This window comes from Macrotis lagotis, chromosome 7 (genome assembly GCF_037893015.1).
Source record: "Macrotis lagotis isolate mMagLag1 chromosome 7, bilby.v1.9.chrom.fasta, whole genome shotgun sequence".
NCBI lineage: Eukaryota > Metazoa > Chordata > Mammalia > Peramelemorphia > Peramelidae > Macrotis > Macrotis lagotis.
In genome coordinates, this window is record NC_133664.1 from 104469691 (window position 1) to 104483762 (window position 14072).

At 40.9% G+C, this 14072-nt stretch overlaps 1 protein-coding gene across 5 annotated transcripts in view; it reads right to left on the bottom strand.

Moving 5' to 3' along the window:
- CLCN1 (chloride voltage-gated channel 1) overlaps window positions 1-14072 on the bottom strand; it is a 38118-nt gene that overhangs the window by 19106 nt on the left and 4940 nt on the right. For 4 of the 5 annotated variants that reach the window (XR_012470052.1, XR_012470053.1, XM_074193490.1 and 1 more), the window contains exons 2-7: window positions 7936-8065; window positions 7161-7292; window positions 6638-6766; window positions 6233-6366; window positions 5978-6055; window positions 4761-4839 (exon numbers count right to left, since the gene is read on the bottom strand). Coding sequence is in view for 3 of the 5 variants with exons in the window: in XM_074193490.1 (XP_074049591.1) it covers window positions 4761-4839; window positions 5978-6055; window positions 6233-6366; window positions 6638-6766; window positions 7161-7292; window positions 7936-8065 (682 nt within the window). In the remaining 2 variants the exon portion in view is untranslated. The remainder of the gene's footprint in view (window positions 1-4760; window positions 4840-5977; window positions 6056-6232; window positions 6367-6637; window positions 6767-7160; window positions 7293-7935; window positions 8066-14072) is intronic. The other variant, XM_074193492.1, reaches the window with a different exon arrangement.

Consider the following 14072-nt stretch of genomic DNA (forward strand, 5'->3'; position numbering starts at 1 on the left):
GATATGGAGATACATACAAGGCCTTGAACAAAATTATAAGCCAGAGTTTTGGGGATTCTACTAAAGTCAGCCACTAGGTGCAAGACTCCAAATATCCATGGGGCAGCTGTCTAGGGTAGAAGTTGGATGAAATGATAAGGAAGATCCTTCTTTTTTATATAAAAATGAAGGGAGTTTTATTTAAAGTGATCAGACAGTAAAAGTTCCAGATTCTGAATGAAGGGATGGAGAAGAGATGAGAGGACAGTCAAGGAGAGAGGGAAGGGAAGAGGAGGGGATGGAAGGGGGGAAGGGATAGAAGGCAAGGAAAAGAAAGAGAAGGGTGGAGAAGGGAGAAGAGGAGAAGGAAGGGGAAAAAATTTTGAAAATTAGTTGGAAAAATTCTTTGGCAAAGAAGTCCAGGATCAAAAGTGTATGAGAGACAAGCCCATGCCTGTGCCAAAGAAAGGTGGGGCTCAAAGGACAAAAGTTAGTTATCCAATCCTATGTTGGGAATATTAGCAAGAGCAGAGAAAGGAATAAAAAACAAACAAAAACAAGGGTTGGTAGAGAAAGTGTAAGAAAAGTTGATGATGCTGGTATAAAATGCAATTTATAGAAGCTGCAACGGGATTAAAAAAATCTATAAACAACAAAAATAAAAGTAGATACTGGCCCCTGATGAGATGAATTGAAAGCAAACTCATAATACAAACACCAAAGAAGTCTTTTTAATATTTGTTTTGCTTTTTAATTTCATCTTTATCAAAACTGTGAACTGAGACCCTAGACAAACAAGGTGGGTGGGAAACATGGCTAACTCTAGAAAAACTTGTGATTCAGACAGCAAAATCTGAAAGAGGCAGACATCATGTGCTTGGTACATTTAAAAGCACTTCAGAAATGGGAACTACTAAACATCCTGTTTTTCACTCCCAGTCTGGTAACCAATGATGAAACAGCAACTCCCCAAAGCCCCTACTTCAAGCAATATCAGTTATTTTTAACTATTCATTCTTCTTTCCTCCTCCTGTCCACCTCCTCTGATATCATCAAATTTTCCTCTGACTTGGACAGATGACCGCTAACTAATAAGTAATTTTTGTGAATTCACCTTCTCAAGAAATACAATAGAAATTTGCTATAATGTCAGGAATTTGAGCCATTGGAATGTGATCAAATCCTGGTTCTGCAGTTTATTTATCTCTGTGGTTGTGGATGAATAACTCTTTGCTCATTTTTCCCTCTCCTGGCTTTGATTTCCTCATCTACAAGAGGAGAGGTTTGCCTCTACAAGGTTCCAACCTTAAAAGTCTATTGAATCTAAGGGTATAAATGCCAGTTTCTAGGCACATCAGTGGTCTTTCATGATAAGGATGGCAATTTGCAAGGCAGAGTAGATAGGGTGCTTGGACTTTGAAGTCAAGAAGAGCTGATCTGAAATCCTGCCTTGGATACTCAGTTCTATGGCTATGAATCTCTTAGCCTCCCTGGATCTCAGTTTCCTTATCTGTAAAATGAAAAAGTTGAACTAGAATTTAGTCACTAGATGGTCCCAGAGATCCTTTTCAGGTCAAAATTTCCTGTGATCCTAAGACATTCAATCAAGATGGATGTCATTGATATCCCAGTGCATTTAGCCATAGAGTGGTGACTTTTGAACAATCAGGTGAAATAAGTTCCTCTTCTTTCCTTTAGTGGCAACAAGGGATAGCTCTTTGATGGTTCATCATATTTGACCAACAAGCCTAGATGACATCCTTTTCCTCACTGCTGGGACACTTCACTATATTCATTCAGGACAGAAAAACAAAGTTTTACATTAGCCTAAACTGATTATAATTAGAAATGAGTTTCTAAATCATAACAAACAGGAAAAGGGTTGGGAATCACTCACCATTTAGAATTATCTGATTATTTTGCTCCTACTTTTCTCTAAGTACTCAAGGGATGACATTATAGTGTGTGTGTGTGTGTGTGTGTGTGTGTGTGTGGTATGTGTGTGTTCCAAGTCTGATTTTTTTTCTTTTTTAGAGCTTTAGTGCTGTTATCTGTAATTGTGATCATTCTTGGACCATGAGGCACCTTAGCATGCTTCTCAAAGCTGGCAGTTGGATATCTCCAATATCTTAGATTAGAAATAGCTTGCTACACTCTGTGTCTCCTCTATGGGCTAAGTCTTTGCCACTACCAATCTACAGGAAGGAAACAAGAAATACTTGCTCATTCCAGTGGGGGAAGGGAAAGAAAGAGGGAGGGATCCCTATGGTGAAATTAAAAATTCTAGTTAAAAGACAAATATCTTTGCTTCATAGGAATTCAGCTGATTTAACAGTTTTAAAAAACCCCACTACAATAACAAATCAACAAACTCCATACCAAAAATATTCTTTAGGCCCAGTAGATAGCTAAAAAAATGAATAAAAGCTCTTGTGGGGACACTAGAAGTGTTGGATTCTAAGGGACTTATGGAAATTCAGATTCACTGACAGACACTAATGACTTCAATGACTGAAGCTAAAAACAGAAATGCAAATTGAACCTTAATGAATTTGTCTCCTCTGGACATTAATTTGTCTCTTTCAGTATAGAATATTGTTTTTGATTCAATAATTATTTATTAAGGCCCTATAAAGTGCAAAGTACCATGAGAAGCAATTGGATATATATTGGATAGTGATATAATCTAGGAAGATCTAGATTTACCTCTGAAACACCCTGGCTGAGGGACCTTGGGCTAGTCATTTATGTATTTAGGGCTCCTAGACAACTCTCTAGGACCATAAGTTGCAGAAAAGGTCCAGATCTACATTGCTAGAGAGATTTCCTTTGAAGGAAGCTGATACTACCCTGATAAAATCATGAACCTGAACCAGAATAAAACATGTACAAAAGACTTTGTAGGCTCTGGGAGGGGCACCCAGATACATGATACACATCTTTGTACTTGCTGATGTTTCACATCCTATTATTCACACATGAACCTTTATTCATTTTTTAACACTATATTCAGTGGATCAAGAGGATATTTTTGATTTAGAACTGTCATAGAATAATTACATTATCTATATATGTGTGTGTGTGTGTGTGTGTGTGTGTGCACAAACATAAAATATTTGTTATTCTCTTGAAGTTTTTGTCTTTAGCATTCCTCCCCTGATCCAGGTCACCTTAGCCATCTTAACCTTGGGAATCCTGGCTCCTTGACTGAAAGCACTGATTTCATTTGCATAATGGAAAAGATGCCTCATACTGCTGACATTTTAGATGTAGAATGTGAGAGCTGGAAGGGACCTTAGAGATTCACTTAGTCCAATCCCTCATCCTCAGGGAATATGCATCGTTTTTTTTCCCTTCCCTGTTTTGTACCTCCAGCTTAGTACTGTTTTATCACTATCTGGCAGTCTTGTCCTCTTTTCTTTGAAATTACAAGTAAAAATCTTACTGGAAAGAATAAATTTCCAAAGAAATATGTTCAGTCTAATAAAGTCTATTTTTCCCTCTCCAATGAGATGGCTTTGGTTCTGATTAGTTCTGTGTATTCTGGGCAAACTTGTACAAGTGCTTGTATTTCTTTTTCTGGATCTCATTGATTAATCTGTTGATCACTAAGAAGAAAACATGAATGAGGACTGCTTGCCTAATAGGTGGAGAAGAGAGCTAACCTCAGTTCTGGAACTCCCAAGCATTCTTCATCTAAGATGGCACAATCATTTAAGCAAAGACCACTTAAATTCCTAAATTCTGAAAATAAAATACAAAATAATTTGGGAGCTTCCAAGAAAGGGGATAGATTACTTGGTCCAGTCCTGGTGCCCAAAAACTAATTCCCTGCTGCCTGGAAAGCCAGAGCAGAATTTAGGGCAGGGACATAGAACATCAGTTTGAGCTGCTCCCCTTCTTGCCCATAAGTCTAAAAAATATTTGCCCAAAAGTAGGGTAGGAAAATTCTACTTTGTTCCTGAGCATTACTGTTGAAAACTTTCAGAGGAAAAGAAATATCTAGACAGGGACCAAAGAACCCAGTGTCTATATCTGAAAATCAGAAAGGATGATGACTCTGGGTACATGAGAAGAACCTAAAGGAGCACTGAATTTCTGGTTTGGTATGTGTAAAATGTTGATAAAGAGGCTGATGACCAGTTGATTTTCCCTGGCTACTAAAGGATTTATATGGCAGCAAAGAAGAATTGAGGTTAGGTAGAAAGAAGAACTTCCTGTTAGCAAGAGGGTGTGAGTCATTAAAAGTTGGCAAATTTCCCTAGAGGATAAGCAATATAATAGCAGTTCTGAGAAGAATAATTATTGTGGCCAGAAGCAGGGGGATGGAATTGTTGATTTTTAAAGGGCAGCAGAGGACTGAGGGTGTAGGGACTGGGACAGAGAACCCTGCAGGAAGGATATGTGTGGAGTCTTTAGTCTTGCCAACATCTAATGGGTACACACTTTTTTAGCTTTAGGTACATATGCGTGTGTGTCTATATGTGTGTGTGTGTGTGTGTGTGTGTGTGTGTGTGTGTGTGTGTAAATCTATAGGTTTATATGCACATATGACTATATCTATATATATACACACACACTATTTGTCATATATATATATATATATTTAGCATGTATAGACACATTTATACTGTCCACATACACACTCACACACACCCATGCCCACACCTACATACACCTATAACCTCCTAATGCTGGTGGTGATAGAAGGGAAAGGAAGTTGGAAACTTAGGTCAGAGAAGCGATTGGGAGAATTGGTTGGTATGGCAGCAATCACTTGCCTCCAAGTGGCGTCCCAAAGCAACAGCCGACTCCCACGGCGCAGCCCACCGTCAGGATATCAACATAATAGTATGGCTGCTACTGGGGAAGAGAGAGGGGGAGGGACCAATAGGAGAGATGAGAGAGACAGACAGACAGTGACAGAAAAAAACACCATTTGGTGAGGAATAGGACAGAGTGATTCTGGGAGCTGTTGGTTCTAGTGACTCCAGAGTCCCTGTGACCCCTGAAACTTTACTGCCTCAGGTGAGAAAAAAATCAGCAGATTGGCAAACAGGGAGTGACTTTTCATAGCAGACCACCAGAAAACAAGAAAAGATGGAAAAGTTCAGAAAGCCTAGTCAGATAAGCCTGTGATAACCAGCACCTCCCACGAGCTTCACCCTGAGAAACAGGATCCAGTCAGAACAGGAATTGACATTAGAGAGAGACATGGAATGACTTCAGATAGGGCAACTTCACCATGTCCCTTAGGAAATACTCTCCTTGGCCAGAAATACTGATATCTGGCTGGAGTTTATAGAGACTAACCCCTACCTTTACCCATCCCCTGATATGGAAATCAAATCTCATCCTCTGTGCCTTGCTCCTAAAACTACACCCCTTCCATTACCCCCAAATCTTGCTCAAGCAATGCAATCAGGGTAAGGGAGGAAGTAAAACTTGCCTCCAATGGGGGCCGCAAAGCAGCATCCCACGCCTACTGCACAGGCTGACACCAGGAGATCAAGCTGCTTAGGCACGGTCTGCAACAGAGAAGCAGGCAGGATGGGGAAGGAGAAGGGAGAGGGACCAACAGGGGGAGGGTTCAGGGGTAGAATTAGCACTAGAGGGAAGCAGGGTGGGACTGGGAAGGAGCAGCACAGAGGGACAATATAGGGAAGAAAGAGGGATTTGGGGGAATGAGAATGATGAGCAAAGGGTCACTAGAAATGAGAGAACAGGTTTGGGAACAGATATGACTAGGGAAGAGGGAGGAATTGATGGTTTGGAGGCCATGGATTTTGAATGTTAAGGCCTGGGTTAGTGCAATGCTCCTCTCTGCCTCCCCCCCCCCCCCCCGCCCAAGACCCCATCTAGCATCATGGCCAGCCCAGAGCAAAGGCAATGCTTCCCTTCCCCTTGCCTCCAATATTTATCTGACCCCATTAGAGAAGGTAGCCCAATGACCCTTCCCCAAGCTGGCCTCTTCATCATCCTACCTCCCATTCCTTACCTCATATACACCACAGAACATGGACATGAACTTGCTTAGAACAGCAGCACAAATGCTGGCAATGTGCACAAATGGACCCTAGGGGAGAATCAGGAGGAAGGAGGAGAGAGGAAGAGGTTGGGAGGTTAATGTTAGACAGTTATCCAGTGCCTAAGAATTCCAAGCTCAGCTTGGTCCCCATGTTTCTCTTTATACCTCATGTCTTCCTCCCACACCTTCTCCCCTGGTTCTTACCCTTCTATCAAGTGTACCTACCTCTTTGCCCACAGGGATTCCACTTCCTAGACCAGCAGTTAGTGCAATGACCTTGGCCACAAGGGCCTTGAGTGTGAGATATTCTTTTAGAACTACCCCACGGAGAATGGTCTTCATCTCAGGGATTCCAGAGCCTATACAAGGAGAGTGATACATGGGATGAGACTGACCCTGAGATCTGAAGGGGATGTACTAGTCAGAAGAAAGGTATAAGGGCAGGGGAATCTAGTCATGAGGGACCTGTGGAGGCTAGTAGGGAATGGTAGCAAGTCACTAACAGATTCCGGGAGACTAGGGAATCAGTGTTCAGGAATGGGGAAAAGAAGAGCTCTTATTAATGGCCTACAGATCAATGGGGTGAACATTTTGGGAGAGCTGAAATAATTTCTGGTAGGAAGATCTCACCAACAGCCTGTGGGGAGATGAGGTGGCAAAAAAGGGCACTGAAGAGGATGAGGGTGAGTGGGAACGTGACCCAGGCTAGGAACTGAAGGGCGAGGTTGGGCTTCATCTGGGAGTAAGTCCACTTGTAGGCTGCAGAGGTATAGGCAGACAATCAGATATAAAGAAAAAAACACAGATAAATTGATAGACTTAAAAGATAACCACACTTTGAGAAATAATGATGAGGAAAGGATTTCAGGGACTTAAAGGACCAAGAGAGGACAATGTTGAATGCTCATCTTGTGGCATTATTTTCCTCACCCATGATATAAGCCCATCTTGGTTTAGAGACCCAAGAAACACATGAAGAATCTTAGAAAATTATAGCTGAAAGTAATCTTAGAACATCATGTCCCCTTTCAAATATGGAGAGGGGACTGGAAGAATCAAGTAGTCTCAGAAAGGGATTTAGGATTAAGGGCCTGGGAACTGAGAGAATTGGGATCAAATCTGAAAAATATGATGTTCAAGGGATCAGACATACCTTGCAGACTCTTGGCACTAACATAGTCCATGCTCCAGCTAACTAGTGCCATGACCAATCCCAGTAATACTAGGAAAATCCAATCCTCTCCCAACTTTCTTCGCACAATTTGTCCCATTCGATGGGCACAGTCTGAGGGAAAGGAAGATCAAGGTAGGTCAGCTTCAAATAGACAACTGGAAGAGTCCCAAGGATCCCTCCTATGTTTTGCCTTCAGTGTCGTTCATTCTCTTTGATGATAGATGTACCTGATGCCATGGATAAAGAACTGGGCTTGGAGTGAGGAAGACTTCAGTTCAGCTCTACCCTCAGACATTAGCTGTGTGACCTTAGTCAAGTTGTTCAACAACCCCTATTTGTCTCAGTATCCACAACTACAAAATGAGGATAATAATAGTACCTACTAGGCAGCTAAGTGGTGCAGTGGAGAGAGCACTGATCTTGCAGTCAGAAGTACCTGAATTCAAAGCCAGCCTCAGACACTTAATAATTGCCTAGCTGTGTGACCTTGGACAAGTCTAGTACCTACTTCCCAGGATTATTTTGAGGATCAAATAATGATCATAAAAATATAAAGCGAGAAGAGTTATAAAATACTTACCACAACATAGGACAGACAATTTAAATGCTAGTTATTCTATTACAGTAAGAAAAGCTTCAAATTTCTATCAAGAAACTGAGATTCTATTATATTTATATTATATTATTATTATTATTATTATTATTGACTAACTTGTCCCTGATTTCTGAACTCCAATGATCCCAAAATCCCCACCTTGGCATTTTGAATGGTGGTCTTCCTCACTGCTGTCCATGACAGAACTGGGGGCCCCCTGCCTGGGACTTGCCATGTTCTTTTCCTTGCTAGAGAAATCCAAGGGTGATTCTGGGTGATGGCCATAGATCTAGGTAGGAGAAGAAAGCAGCAAATTAGTTTCTGCTCCTCATCTAAGAAAAGGGAAAGTGAGTATGTGGTCCTCAAAGCAATGGTCCTCAAAGAATCCCCGGGGGTATGTAAAATAATCCATTTGGCTGGAGTGGTGGTAGTGGTAGGAATTAGGGCTGAGAAGAACCATAGAGTAGTTCAGCACAATGACAACCCTTGCCTAGTTGTGGGCTCTCCTTCTCCCCTGCTACCCACTGATCCTCCTGCAATCAGGTTTTGACTGGGTTTGACTCACTCCATGATCTCTGATCTCTCCTGAACTGGGTTTAGGTGACCCCTCCATACCTGCTCATGTTCTTCTTTTCTTCTCCAGGACTCCTGTCCTGAGGTGGGGGGGAGAGGGAAGAGGGGACAGGAGGTTTACAATAGTCTAGAAGAATTTGTAGCAAAGATAATCTGAGAGGAGCTAGTATACCAAGGAAGATGTGAGGCAACCTATTGGGGTCACTAGACCCTGTTTGTGGGCTTGGTACTCAAGTAGCCAAACATAAATTCTGTCAGTCCTTCACCTTGCTCTAAGACCCTGACCTCCCTCCTCCCCCACCCCACCCCCATAATCTCTCAGTGAACAATTTGTAAGCAAGTAAGAAAACCACTCAGCACTAGGAAATCAGGAACTATCTGGGCATCATCAGTTCCCTTCTCCCTACCTGGTAGAGTTAACCTTTGAGCCTGAGATCTGTCCTTTATAAACCACAGACCACTTTCCTAATGATGGAGATTTCCTACTTTTATCAAAATCTTAGTACAGTTTATGGATAGGATTGAAAATTAGTATTTTAATATAGTTAAGCATTTCTTTCTTTTGGACCCACAAATGCTTTTTCTTAAATATTTTGTGTTTGTTTTTGCAAGGCAATGGGATTAAATGACTTACCCAGGGTCAAAACAACTAAGTATTAAGTGTCTGAACTCAGGCTCTCCTGATTCCAGGGCCAGGACTCTATCCTTTGAGCCACCTAGTTACCCCCATTTTTAAGTTTAAATTTTATTTAAGACTTGGGTCTCTCTATTTCACACAGGCTGGAAATAGAGCAGCCACTCATGGATCTGTTCCCATAATGATGGACCAGGGAGCTTTAGCCTGCTCCATTTCCAAGAAGGGTTACTTCTTGGGGTGGAGGAAGGTTGGGGTTTGGGGAGGAAAAGTGACAAGCAACTTTTGCAAAGTGCTTTAAAATATTATCTTATTTGATCTTCACAGCTCTTCCAGATAGGTGTGATTATTAAAGTCAATTTTACAGTTGAAGAAACTGAAACAGACAGAGATTAAGTGACTTGCCCAGGATCATATAGCTAGTGTCTGAAGACAAATTTGAATTCAGCACTTCCTGAAGACATACTCTAGGCACTGGACCACCTAGCTGCTTTAACAGACAACAGGATGGCCCTCTAATCCTAGATGCGGTCATTTTAATGTTGAACTTTGTCCTCTGCAACTCAGAAGTCTGGAGCTTACCAGGTTCACCAGCTTCAGTCTCATCTGGGATTATAGGCATACATATCTATGCCTAGTTCTAAATATCATTGTGAAGTATCTTCTTGCAGTTATGATAATTCCTAAAAATCAGTAAACTGAATGATGAATTAGGTAATTAATCTGTTATCATAAACTGTTAAACGAAAAGATCTTCTAAAATAATTATGTGTATTCAAACAATATTTTTGGTGACAGCAAAATGTTTTTGTACTGTTAACAAAATCAAACAAAATTATTTAACTTATTTTTTATCTGTCTCATTTCTATTTTATATCAAATATTGGAAAGCAGTTAAAGAATATAACATAAATAAATATACCTATTTTATAGATGAGTCATAATTTCTTTTATTACCTATGAAGTAATGCAATCAAAAAAGTTTGCCATTGTCTTAAAAAGCAAAGACTGAATTGTTTTTATCTCTGGATCTGTATCATCCAGGATAGTACCTTATACATGGTAGGTACTTAATGTTTGTTGAATTGAGGCAGATGGAGAGATAGAAATAGAGCCACCCACATAAAAAGAAGAGGTTGAAAGTATAGGCTTCTTCAACCTCTAAAAGCAGACATTAGTAAGTAATTAAGGCTGCCATTCTTCCATCTATCCATCTTTTATTTTCTACTTCCATCTTTAACTGTCCACTCTCTTACCCTTTGCCCATTCATTCATAATTTCTTCCTCTCCTTTTATTCCATGTTGTCTGGTCTCTGTCTTTCCTAACCCTGTCATATTCTTTGTCATCCATCTCCCAATTTTTGTTTTAACTTTGGCATAAGACAAGATAGAGTTGGGCCTGGAGTCAGGAATACATCTTCCCAAGTTCAAATCTGGCCTCAGACACTTACAGTCATATGACTCTGGGCAAGTCACTTGACTGTTTGCCTCCATTTTTCTCATCTGTAACATGAGTTGAAGAAAGAAATGGGGGTGGCTAGGTGACGCAGTGGATAAAGCACCAGCCCTGGAGTCAGGAGTATCTGGGTTCAAATTCGGTCTCAGACACTTAATAATTACCTAGCTGTGTGGCCTTGGGCAAGCCACCATTTGCCTTGCAAAAAAAAAAAAAACTTGAAAGAAAGAAAGAAAGAAAGAGAGAGAGAGAGAGAGAGAGAGAAAGAAAGAAATGGCAAATCATTCCAGTATCTTTGCCAAGAAAACCTCATGGAAAGTCAAATTGACTGAAATAATTGAATGACAATAACAAGGCAGGAAGCATTGAGTATTGAACTCAAATCTTTTTTCTAGATCAAAATATACAAGTAGTAGGCTCTTAACAGTCATGTCAATTAGGTACTTTAAAAGTAATTTATTTATAATATTAAAAACAGACACATCCCTAGTTCTTCTCCCAAAGAATCCTTTTAAAAATCTTCCCCATCTCACTATCTTATCCTGCTAGACCATCCTGACTCATAAAATTATACTACCTTTTTCTTGGTAGATATAATCTCAGTTGTCTTATCAAGGAAGAGAGATAGTATGTGGTTGCTTCCCTCACTCGCATCCCCCACCTCCTTTACTTCCCTGCTTCTACTTAATCTTTCCCATCCCTCTCTATGTCCATGGATCCTGGTGAATCAGTAACTCAAAACAGGAACAAGTTCTACAGCTGTCAATGCGCAAAGTAAAATAATCAAAATTGACAAATGTGTTGGGGCTGAGAGTAAGGATCTCCATAGCCTAGGAACCCTAAACCCTAAAGGTCCCACCATCTAACAAATGTGATGAAGTTGTAGAGAAGGACCAAAGGGGGTTTGTTCAGCAAACCACCTCCTACCACCCCAGGTCAAGTATGTGTATGATGGTGAGAGGATATAGATCCTATGATATTCCTCCTGCAACTACTTATCCTCTGGGACCAGGGTCAGTTCAGGTCATGGGATTGGTTCTGTAAGCCTGGGAAGGAGAGATCAGGTTTCATAATAAAAGCCACTGAGTTTGGAAACTTAAACTCACAGCCTCAGACAGAGACAAAGATCTTCCTAGGGGAATCCTATTCTCTGCACTGGGGTTAATTCATGGGGGAAATGTTTACTTTTAACTCCCCCACCTGGTTCTCAGACAGCCAAGTCAAGACTGGTAAAACTGCATCCACTTCCCAAGGCTAGCTGCTTAACTTCCTTTGGCCCTTATGCTTGCTTTCCCCAGGGTCCCAGAAGAGGGGGAAGTAGGTGTGTACAGGGTGAGGAAGGGTTGACATCAGACTCTGGGTGGGAGGAGATTAAAAGAGCTAAATATGTACCCTCTGGCTCAGGGCTAAACCCTTACTCAAGGAAGGAGAGAGGAGGGGAGGGCAGGGAAAGGGAGAAAGGCTCCAGACTGATTTTCAAGGCCTGTCACAATCTTATGGTACCCAACCTCTTTTCTGGTATGTTCACTACTTAGTAGCTTGTACTTCTGACCCAGCAGTCTTTCTTTGGACTGTTCCCTTTGCTGAAATGCTACATCTTCCGAGATTTAGGAAAAGTGGAACCATTCTCCATGAAGCCTTCTCTAAAGTTTCAACCCATAGAATCATAGAAGGAACTTCAGGAGCCACCTCTGCCCAAGTGATAATAGCTGACAATTAAATAGTGCTTTCCTTTGTTTACAAAACACATTGATATGTACATTCTCATCTGACAAAACTGAGTAGGTGCTAAGTTGGGGCACATGTTTATAACCAATTTTACAAATGAGGATACTGAGACTCAGAGAACATAAGCTTGTACAGCAAGTAACTAGGTGGGGCCCTGCAGCCTCTGCCAGTTCAAAAACACCATTTCACTTGGAGTTGGGATCACAGTTTATCACTTAATTATAGACTGTCTCTAATATTTAAAATAGGCTTTTCTTGTCTCTTCCACTAAATTGTATTCTCTTGTTGGGCACAAAGTGGGTATTCAAACATCTTTTTAAATTTACCAGTAGAACCTACACCCCTCTGACTAGAACTCTAAGCTCTTCCCCCAGAATGAGGGTATATCCACATTGATCTAATCAGTGACTTTACCACATCACTGATTTTTATGCAGGTGCCTCCACAGAGCTCATAGCTCTGGCCTCAGGAGACCCTGAGAAATTTCCAGAATCAGTGACTCTGTGGGAGTCTCTGATTCCCAAACCACTAGGTCAATTCACCCTCTTTGGTTCTCAGGCCTGCCTAGGTACCCTTTGGGCCAAGGCAACAAAATATCCCATGAAATAAAATACTTCTCACTCTTGGCTTCTTTTTTTTCTGATGTTTCAAATATCCTTCACTAATATACTTTCTTCCTCATTGAGCCCCATTTCCATTTATCTTTCCTCCACATTGACTCCCATTTTTCACCTTCTTTATTCAATCATATGTACTTGCTGAATCACAATTTCTTTTCACAGGAAAATTTCATAGGTTCCTTTCACCTTTCCTGATTTCTTCCTCCCTCTGGCTATGTCCATCTTCATTACATCTGTCTTTCCTAGGTTTCCTCCTCACTTCTCTACCTCCAACATGTGCCAGTGTATACTTAGGAATTATCAGTTCCTAGCAAGGTCTCCCGCTACCAAATCCCTATGATACTGTATCACACTTCAATGTCTAGTATTATCTTTTATTCAGATACAACCAGCTTCCCCCAACTAGTAAGGGTTGCATCTTTGTATCTTCCACAACATCAGATATAATGCCATGGATTTTGTTGTTATTCAGTCGTCAGTCATGTCCAGCTCTTTGTGACCTGATTTGGGTTTTTCTTGGCAAAGATACTGGCATAGTTTGTCATTTACTTCTCCAATTCATTTCATAGATGAGAAATTAAAGCAGTCAGAGGTTAAGTGATTTGCCCAGAGTCAAGCAGCTAATAAGTGACTAAGGCTGGATTTGAACTCAGGAAATCATCTTTCTGACCTCAGGCCTGGAGCTCTATCCTTTGTGCCATGTACCTGCCCTAATACTAGGGACAGAGCTGTTCAATTGGGATCCTTCTTGAAATGAGACTCCTACATTGATATATCTGAAAGACGGCCATTTAATCCACTTCTCTCCCTTTGCCAGTCCTGTTTTATTTCTGGGAGTAGATTGTCTAAAGGAAGTAACAGTAGCTTCTAGAGCTTGAATATACATACATATGATTGCCTTTTTTGTTTTTACACCTGTAAAGGTAGCGAGCATGCCTGCACTTGGGTAGGGTAACCATGGCAGCATGGCTATTTCTACATAATTCAGAAAGTATGTTGTGCATATGTATGTATACATGCATCTATGAAATTCAAAATGTTCTATGAGAATGTGTATGTATGCGTGTGCGTGATGGTGAGAACAGATTGGAAAGCGAACACTGATGTGTGCATGGTGATAAGGGGGATGGGAAGTAGGAAAGTAATAGGCATGAGCTTACAGGTAAAGATTGCTCTTAACATGCCTATTTCTGCAGTGTGCTAGGTAATTCATATGTGAACATGTGGGCATAATTATAGACATGCCTGCTTCTCTTGGCCTCAGTATATCCATCTCTCCTTCTAA